At 38.1% G+C, this 9,205-nt stretch overlaps 1 protein-coding gene across 1 annotated transcript; it reads right to left on the reverse strand.

The window, feature by feature from the left end:
• Window positions 1–1,926: 1,926 nt before the first annotated feature.
• gcga (glucagon a) lies at window positions 1,927–8,784 on the reverse strand. Its single transcript, XM_062989731.1, has 6 exons — window positions 8,759–8,784; window positions 8,411–8,511; window positions 6,345–6,500; window positions 5,069–5,185; window positions 2,579–2,719; window positions 1,927–2,284 (listed from the first exon to the last, which is right to left on the reverse strand). The coding sequence occupies exons 2-6, from the start codon at window positions 8,500–8,502 to the stop codon at window positions 2,269–2,271; spliced, it is 522 nt and encodes a 173-aa protein (XP_062845801.1). The 5' UTR covers window positions 8,503–8,511; window positions 8,759–8,784; the 3' UTR covers window positions 1,927–2,268.
• Between the last annotated feature and the right edge of the window lie 421 nt (window positions 8,785–9,205).

Here is a 9,205-nt window from a genome sequence, read left to right on the forward strand (position 1 = left end):
AGCTAAGTACACTTTATAAATGATCTCCCCTCCTGCCATGCACTTTGTTGACTCATTAAGGATAAAAAAACGAATATTAACTGAATATGTTGTGCACATGCAGCCAGACTGGTTTCAACAGAAAAAGCGTTGAGTAAGAATTGCTCAGGGGCCCAACAGTGGCAAATTGGCTGAAGGGTTTAAACCAGTGGCCTTCTGATTACTAATTTAGTACCTCAACTGTTGAACTTCTGTGGCACCATTCTATAACTAAAGTACATTTACATTACATGTAATTCTCAGCATTTAGCTGATGCTTTTTTTCCCGAAGCGACTTACAGTTGTGGCAGTATACAATCTTAGCAATTGAGGGTTAAGGGCCTTGCTCAGGGGCCCAACAATGGCAACCTGGCAGTGGTGGGGCTTGAACTGGCAACCTTCTTATTACTAATCCAACCTTAACCACTAGGCTACAACATCCCTAGGCTACAACATGACAGAAATTGGCCTGATCATTTATAAAACCCACTTAATTATCCAGATCAGGTGAACAGTGAATCTGTAACCAATAAGGATAAAATACTGGATCTAAAGCAGAAATGTACCATGGACAGGGGTACAAGCATGTTTTGGGGAGTGTCAGGAGAATACCCATACACACAGAGAGAACATGCAAAACCTCTCACAGACATTTGAGATGACATTGCTGTGAAGCACCCACTTTATCAGTAGCATCACGGAATCACACAGAATGTTTATTTCTAAAGCATGGAATCAAATAACCGATTCTTCTGAATGGACTCCCAGACCTGCTAACCACGCCACGGGTGGTGCTCAAATCCACTCCATTCCAGTCCAATCCATTCAGTGATGATGGTGTTTGGGGTTTGGTTCACAGCCTGTGCATGGCCCCACCCCTTCCAAAATACGTGCTGACGTCGTTACGTAACAGCCCTTCCCAACACGTGCTTGACAAAATAGAAGCACAAAAATGACTTTAATCGACTTTATAAGTTCTCATTCTAAGTGTATATTAAATTATTTATTCCAATATTACTTCTTTTCTCCAAGCTTACATAGTCTGACCATAGTTTGGTTTTCAAAAAAAGGACACTTGACAGGATGGCAGTGTGGGCTGCATCAGTAACCATACATCTATGTTTTTAAACTTTAAGAAATAAACAGCTGCTTTTTAACAAGACAACTAACAAAAGCATTTATGGTCAGATAATCTTATTACTTTCAATTCAGCGTTTAGCCCTAAACAATAACAACAACAAATAAAATAGTGCATCAGTAGAGCTATTCTGACAGAATGTGGCGCTATCACGGCGTTAACAATAACCTCTATCTAATTTGGAAATGTTTACACTGTTTCAGAATCAGAGAAAAACTTTTTAACAAGGCAGACGTGCTGCAGTCCGTTGATCTGTAGCTGTTGTGATGCTTCGTGGTGTAAAAAGCAAAATCTCCCTCTGCAGCAGTAACATCTGTGTTACCTGGTCTTTACCTGATGAACTCTCTCTCCTTTAGCTGAATGTGTTTTGCTGAACTGGGACCTTTATTTAACACTGACATGTACAGGGCAAAAATCTTCTGTTTAAATAAAACACTTCTTAAATAATATCTTTAGTTATAGAAATACCTGCCAATGATAAAAAGAAGTAAAACAACTGCAACAATTTATATTCTCAGTTGGTAAACATGCCTCTGTCCCAACCTTTTTGAATGTTTCAAAAGTCAAATTGTACATTTGTTTACGTTACAAAATACAACTAAGCTGATCAGTGAAAATCCATACATACAGTTAAAGTCCAAAATTTAAATACACTTAAAAAAGACCTGGGATTTTCAGACTGTCATATGTGCTGTGAAGTGTGTGATCAATCCAATATGTAAACAGAATTGAATAAAGCATCAGCAGACATTAAAAACACCCAAACAACCTACTGAACATAAGATTTATTTTGTAGAGGGCACCGTGTACATTATATATTTTTGATACTTAATTTCATTCTCGCTAACCTGAGAGTATGCAACATTTTCCTGAGTGTCAAAAAAACCTTCTCTATAACTTAACTCTATCATAAATATATAAAAGAGCTTAAATCTATAGAAAAATATCTATCATCTCATATGGCATAGCACAGATCTCTGGTAAATAAATAATCAGTACAAACAATAAAACAAAACACATATGTATGGCTTGAATTGAAGATTTGGTGTGGAGAGCAATGTCCAAAATATAAAATCCATCTGGTCAGGAAGCACTGTGTGTTTCTCCTAGTTTCAGTGTCGTTTCCCACTGCAACAAAATAAAAAATAAAAACATTTCAATTAGATTGGATATAAAATCACTGCTAACAGAGACTGTACTGCTACATGAGTGTTTTAATGAGAGAAACACGTAACTGTGCAGTGCTTTGCTTACCTCACTTGATTTTAAAGTACATTTTACTATTGATTTTACACCTAATTTATGTATCTATATAATACCGCTGTAGGAATGAAACCATCAAGATGTCAATGAACAACAGTTTAAATCTGATCTGTAGGAATACTTCCTTTCAAATGTATTCAACCGTTTAGCAGAACTGACCTTCCTGATGACTGGGAGTTCATGACCCATTGGAGGTACTCCTTGGCAGCCATGCTGTCCAGCACCTTGTTGACGTCACTGGTGAAGCTTCCATCCACGTGTCTCCTGTTAATTGTTTCTATGCTTCTCGTACCAGCACCACTGAGCATGTGCAGAACACAGAACACGAGCATCGTCAAATCTGAAACGCCTGCAGCTATTTAAACTTTACTCACTGTTTGTTGATGTAACACATAAGATTTTTGCTATGTGCTTGTGACCATGTGTTTTTATTTACAGTATGTACATTTTATACAGGGCAGGCTTGATTCTGCATCTGCACTTTTTCTGTTTTGTCATAAAGTCTGGAATGTCACTTGCACTCTAAGCTCATGGTGGTGTGAAGTTTATTTGACTGTTTGAACATATTCATGGCAGAGCATTTTTGTGGTTTGGTGATCATATCTGACCAGCGAAAAAGTTTCTTCATGCATAGAGAGACATTTCTGGTTTTTAATACCGATGTTTTTAGATGATTTCAGTACTGAAACTGCTTAAAATAGCTACAAATGACATTCCTGACAACAGAGTTGAGCCAAACTAGCCTTATTTATATGAGTAAAAAACACCAACAGTAGTCAATCAATCATTAACAAGGCTAGACATTACAGAATTTTTAAACTTTTTAAAACTGCTTTAGTATCCAGACTGCAGAATCCTCATACAGATAAAACTAGATTAGGTTTGAATCTCGGCTTTGCTTCCGGTCAGCTTGACGCCCCCTAGCGGGCAGTGCCTGCAGCAGACAAAATTGGCCTCTAGTCTGCTGGGTGGGAAAAGCCCGGACAAATAAGTGGGCGGGGTCTTTAAACGCTGTGCAAGGACCCTGGTTAGCAGCCCGAGACGCCTGTGCAGAAGTGGAGGAAGCACATATGCAAGGCATGGGCAAAAAAAAAAAGAGGTTGAAGGACTGTATACACGTCAGAGGGGGCGTGGGGCAGGCGAATATAGACTCCTCAAATGCAATCGGGATCCCCAGCAGTGGAGGACTAATTGGCTATGCTAAATGGGAAGAAAAAGGGAGAAAATGCATGAATAAATAGAAAAAATGTTATCAGCTTTGAGGGCGTTTGGGTGGCGCAGCGATAAAACGCAGCATCATACTCGAGCTGACATCTCAAACTATTCTCTTACTATACGGGACGATGATTAGCTCATTACGACCTCCGTTGGCCTGAACAGAGACGGGGGATAATGGCGATCAGTGCATGATTCTCAGTGCTCTCAGATCCCCATATGAACCCGCCTCATGCAGGTAAAAAAAGCATTTGGCTGCAGCACACGGATCGGAGGGTGCGTGTGTTAGTGCAGCCCTTCTTGGCCAGGAGAGGAGGTCAGCAGTACCAGTAGAGGTAGCGAAATTGGGATCGGGTAATTGGATAGGATACACAAGAGAAAAACAGCATCCTTTGAGGTGTGATAATCATTTCACTTTACATGTTCAGCATTTAGCAGACCCTTTTATCCAAATTGAGGGTTAAGGGCCTTGCTCAAGGGTCCAACAGCAGCAGTCTAGCAGTGGTGGGGCTTGAACCAGCGACATTTCGATAACTAGTCCAGTACCTTAACCACTAGGCTACAACTGCCTTAGTAAAATAATGACAATATTTTTCTGTTTTACATTTTCGGCATTTAGCAGATGCCTTTGTCCAAAGTGACTTACAGTACTGTGACAGTAAACAGACTGAGCAATTGAAGGTTAAGGGCCTTGCTAAGGGGCCCCAACAGCAGCAGCCTAGCAGTGGTGGGATTGAACCAGCAACCTTCTGATTACTAGCCTACCTTAACTGTTTTAAAAATCTGATACTTAATCAGCTTGTCTTGTGTTTTGCCAACTGGTGGCTGGTCTAATATTAGCTAGCCTTACAAACCAGTTACGCTTTCTAACCAGATTAAAATTCAAGCTGATTAGAGCTGATTTTTAGGTCGTGTAAAAGCCTGGTGCTACAGATCCCTGATTCCAGGTCACCTGAGAAGATTAGCAGATTAGTAGCGTTTACATGCTGTTATCATCAACAAAAATACTATGTTAGTCTATATTTGTGTTAGATGTGAAGCACCTGATGGATCTCAGTTAGTGTTTTTAAATAGAAGAACTCAAAAGAAGAGTAACAGCAAAGAATCTGTGCATGTGTGTGTGAATGAAGCAAGTTTCCCAAAACCAGAACACCCAAAGAAAAGATTAGTGTTATTGTTGCTTTGTGTTAGCAGCATTTCACCAGAAGATCCCAGAGAAGCCAAAAAAGAGATGAGTAGCAGAAACAAGAGAGGACGGTTCATTCAGCGTGATTTATTAGCAAGGGGTTAGCATAGGATCATCAAAAAGGCACCGATAAAGCAGGATTTATTTGGATTTTGGATGTAAATCTCTCTCTCTCTCTCTCTCTGTCTCTCTCCGTAAGGCACTGTAGGTGTGGATGGCGAGGTGATGATGAGGATGATGATGCCTACTCTGATTTAGGCTGTCCGCTTTTTAACCAGGTGATAAAATCCTTCGCCGCCTGGTCCTGCAGGTAGGAGCTGACGTCGCTGGTGTAAGTGCCGTCAGCATGGCGTCGTGATGGGCCGCTGTGAAAAAAAAATGGAGTGTAAAATCTCATCTAGAACATATTATTGCCCATTTAGATGTTTATCTCGAGAGGATAAAAGTCTGAGCTGAGAGGATCTCAATGTGCAACAGTGTGAGGTTAAAGGATAACAGACAGATGGAGAAATGATAAAATCAAATGTTTACATACACTTAAGGGACACGTATGTCATGACAGGTTGGAAAAAACATTTAAAATCCAAAACTGGTGAATAATTTGATGTATTTTATTAGTTATAATGGTAGGGATGTAACGAAACACTCTACCCACGACTGGGTTCACGATACGATTTTTTCCTGATTTTTTAAACTGAAACTGAAGACAGATGATGACAAAGTTTCCTTTTATTATTTCTCTTAAAAAAGAAAATAAAATACTGTATTTGTGCTTATCTTTTATTTATCTAAATAATGAATGCCCTTTTATTTCTGAGGTAGGTACAAACTATGCAAAACAATTTTGAATTAAGCCCAATTTGGCTGAAAACCCCAGAATTTGGCAACCAGGAGTATAGCGCCAGTGACGTCAACCAGGCGAGGTGTATAATGTCAGTGTCCACTGCAATTTGTATGTCACATCAGAATTCCCTCGGTGACTAGCATAATGTTAATATTCATTAGAAGTTTAACATACACCAAGAGAACAACACAGGCTTGAATAATATACTTAGAAGACTTTAAAAATATATATTAATTATAATACAGTATAAATAATTACATTTACATTTTCAGCATTTAGCAGATGCTTTTATCCAGACTTACAGTTGTGACTGTATACAGTCTAAGCAATTGAGGGTTAAGAGCCTTGATCAAGGGCCCAACAGTGGAAACCTGGCAGTGCTGAGGCTTGAACCAGCAACCTTTTGATTACTAGTCCAGTACAACTGCCTACTTAAATAATTACTGTATCATGTTGCCAAGTTCCTACAAACATCAGTCAAATTATTTGAACATAATATTTAATCAATAGATGCAACCGGAATCCCCAAATCAATCAGAACCATCAATCCATCCTGCTCAGACATCATTACCATAGATTTACCATCCTAACCACTGACTTTTACATTCTCATCTTTCTAACTGGACTGAATGACCTGAAACGGACATTAAACATCAGGACAAACATCTGCCCACACTCACCCGCTCCTCTTGGAGTTCATTAGCCACTGTACAAAATCCTGCGCCCGCCGTGTCTCCAGGTATTTGCTGTAGTCGTTGGAGAAAGTGCCCTCTGAATGCCGCTTTGCCCGTGCCACGTCTTTTCTTTCCTCCAGGAAACCCGAATCTGTCTCTGAACTACAAAAAGTATGAAATACGTTGAGTGGGACACGTTAAACCCCAAATAAGTTTTAAATAATGTAAATAATGTGCTGTGGTGCTTAGAAGCAGATCTGGGTGTTTAAGTACATATCAACAATTTACTTTGATGTAATGGTGCTAATTTCTTAGGATTCTGATGAACATGGGAACTTAATAATCAAGTCATATTTTACATTTATACATAATATACAAGTTTAGTTCTGTTTTTTATTAAAGAAAATATTCACACATGTTAAGAGATCAACAATTACCTTAAAAACCATCACCCAGTGCAAAGCTTGACCAACATTAAGCATGTTCTGTGTTTTACTTGTAGCTCTTATGACCAACAGCTTTAAATTTGAGTGTTTTATGAGGAAATGATGTAAGAGTTTTATGGTTATGCTCAGGCTCAGTGCTTCTCCTTCACTTATTTCTAAAATGGGATGACTAACACACGGTTCATTGCTTTGTTTTGAAGGATGTTTTATGACCTTTAAATGAACCTAAATGATCTCCCGTCAAACAGTAAAACATCAATGAGTTCAGATGAACAAATGATTTCAATATTTAGTTTTAGGTGCTCAGGTTTTGTGTCTATAATGTATATTTAATGAACATACACTTACATGAACAACATTCTCTAACCAAAGTCAAGGAGCCAGAGGTAAAACAACAGGGACACCAAAAACCCCAGTAAAGCTCCTCCGAGGTGAGATCAAACCCAGACCAGTTTGTAGACTTATTGCTTTTAGATTGTAAATTCAAACACAATTCTGCAAGTAAGACTCGATTCATGAATGATTTTTGGACACTGGTTTATGAAATGTCCACACTTGGAAAAATATGGCTTCATAAACATTATTAGTCCAAATTAGTCCAATTATTTCAGGCTTTAAAACACTACATCAGCCATCTGTGACCCACAGTTCTCCAGATGGGCTGTTATATTAACATTTGTACTTCGTAATTCCCCCCCCAAAAGGTACCATGGAGTTTAATCGATTAAATAATGAATACATGTACTCTTCATTTTTCAGTTCTTTTAAACTGGCATACATATAATTCTTATGATTCTGATTTAAATTCTAATCATCTGATATATATTTTTTTAATTTTACATATTTAGAGATATTTCTGGATATAAATCAGTTCCACAAGGTCTAAAACATATAAGAATAAACAGCCATTAAACCCACAAAATTTGTTTAAAATTTAAAAGTGTATATTACATATATATATATATATATAAATTAATAAATCTTTATCTAAATCTATAAATCTTTTTATTCTTTTAATTTTTCATTCTTTTCATTTCACATATTTAGAGATATTTCTAGATATAAATCAGTTCCACAAGGTATAAAACATTCAATAGCTTAGAACAAACAGCTGTTAAAGCCACAAAATTAATTTTTAATTTTATATTATATATCTATATAAATTAATAAATTACTATTAATAATTTAATTATTATTACTAAATCCTTCAGAGTCCACCAAGAATGAACGTTATACCGGTATCAGTGATACTGTTAAGCATGAAGTTAAGCATGATTTTCCAAGGTTCAGCTGAGATGAAACAGCTGTGAACCCATAAACACTTTCAATTTTACTTACTGAAGCTTTTTTAATACTAATTTTACCTTCTACACTTTTTGAGTTTATGCAAACAATTACTGATTCAAACTCCTCATAAGGACATTTTATCAAGTAAAAAAAATTAAAAACTATTCTGATGACTTTTTCTGATTGTCATTCTGATTCTAGAACAAACCTTACATGATTCAAATGTATTTGCTTCAGGTTAACAAAGAATAAACAGCTGCATTAAACATATCTGAACTCTGATGATTCTGATTCATCTAATTCTGAGTAGTAATTTTTAGTACATTAAAAGTGTTTCACCTGATCATGTTGTCTTGTAGCGGGTTCTCCAGGCTGCTCTGGATGAGGACGAGGATGAGGATGAGACCAGCACCAAAGTGTGTGTAGTTCATCTTGACCACCTGCGGACACAAACACACAAATTGAGAGCATTATAGCTGGTGTTTTGAATTCTTATATTTATATCCTGTGTGTGTGAGGTAGTGTGAGATCATCAGTACTGACCTGTATGTAGACTAGTGTGGGAGAGTACATGAGTGAGGTTGTATAAAGTTGTGTGTGTATGAAGTTATCTGAGGTCCTCAGTACAGATGTGTTACGCATCATGTGTGTGGGTGCAAGAGGTCGTGCGAGGTCCTCAGTACTCACCGGGTGTGTAGACGAGTGTGTGTGAGCGTCGTCGTCTTTCCTCTAGCTTTCTCTTCTGGCCTGTGGTGGTTTTGCCTCCCTCTTTTATAGTGGTATCAGACAACCCCCCTCATTTACCCCTACACACACTCTATACGTGCACTGATGCACGCTCCAGCTCATTCATTACTCCCAATCCATTACCCTGCTCTTAGTCTTCCAACCCAAGTCTCAGTGTTTGCTTTAAACAGGAAGATAAAGCATTTTTTCTGAGGTGTCGGAAAGCATCCTGGCAAATAAAGAAAGCGAAAAAACAGAACGAAGTGCTACTGTACACACTCGTCAGCCTGGTGTTACCGCTTATTAGGGGTAGTGAGTGTGACTTAGGGCCTCGTTGGCCTTCTTTTCCAGATGCTGACGAAGACAGTAAGGCCTAAATGATGTTTTAGGTATGTGCAGATGAAGTTC

The sequence above is a fragment of the Trichomycterus rosablanca genome, chromosome 27 (assembly GCF_030014385.1).
Source record: "Trichomycterus rosablanca isolate fTriRos1 chromosome 27, fTriRos1.hap1, whole genome shotgun sequence".
Classification (NCBI taxonomy): Eukaryota; Metazoa; Chordata; class Actinopteri; order Siluriformes; family Trichomycteridae; genus Trichomycterus; species Trichomycterus rosablanca.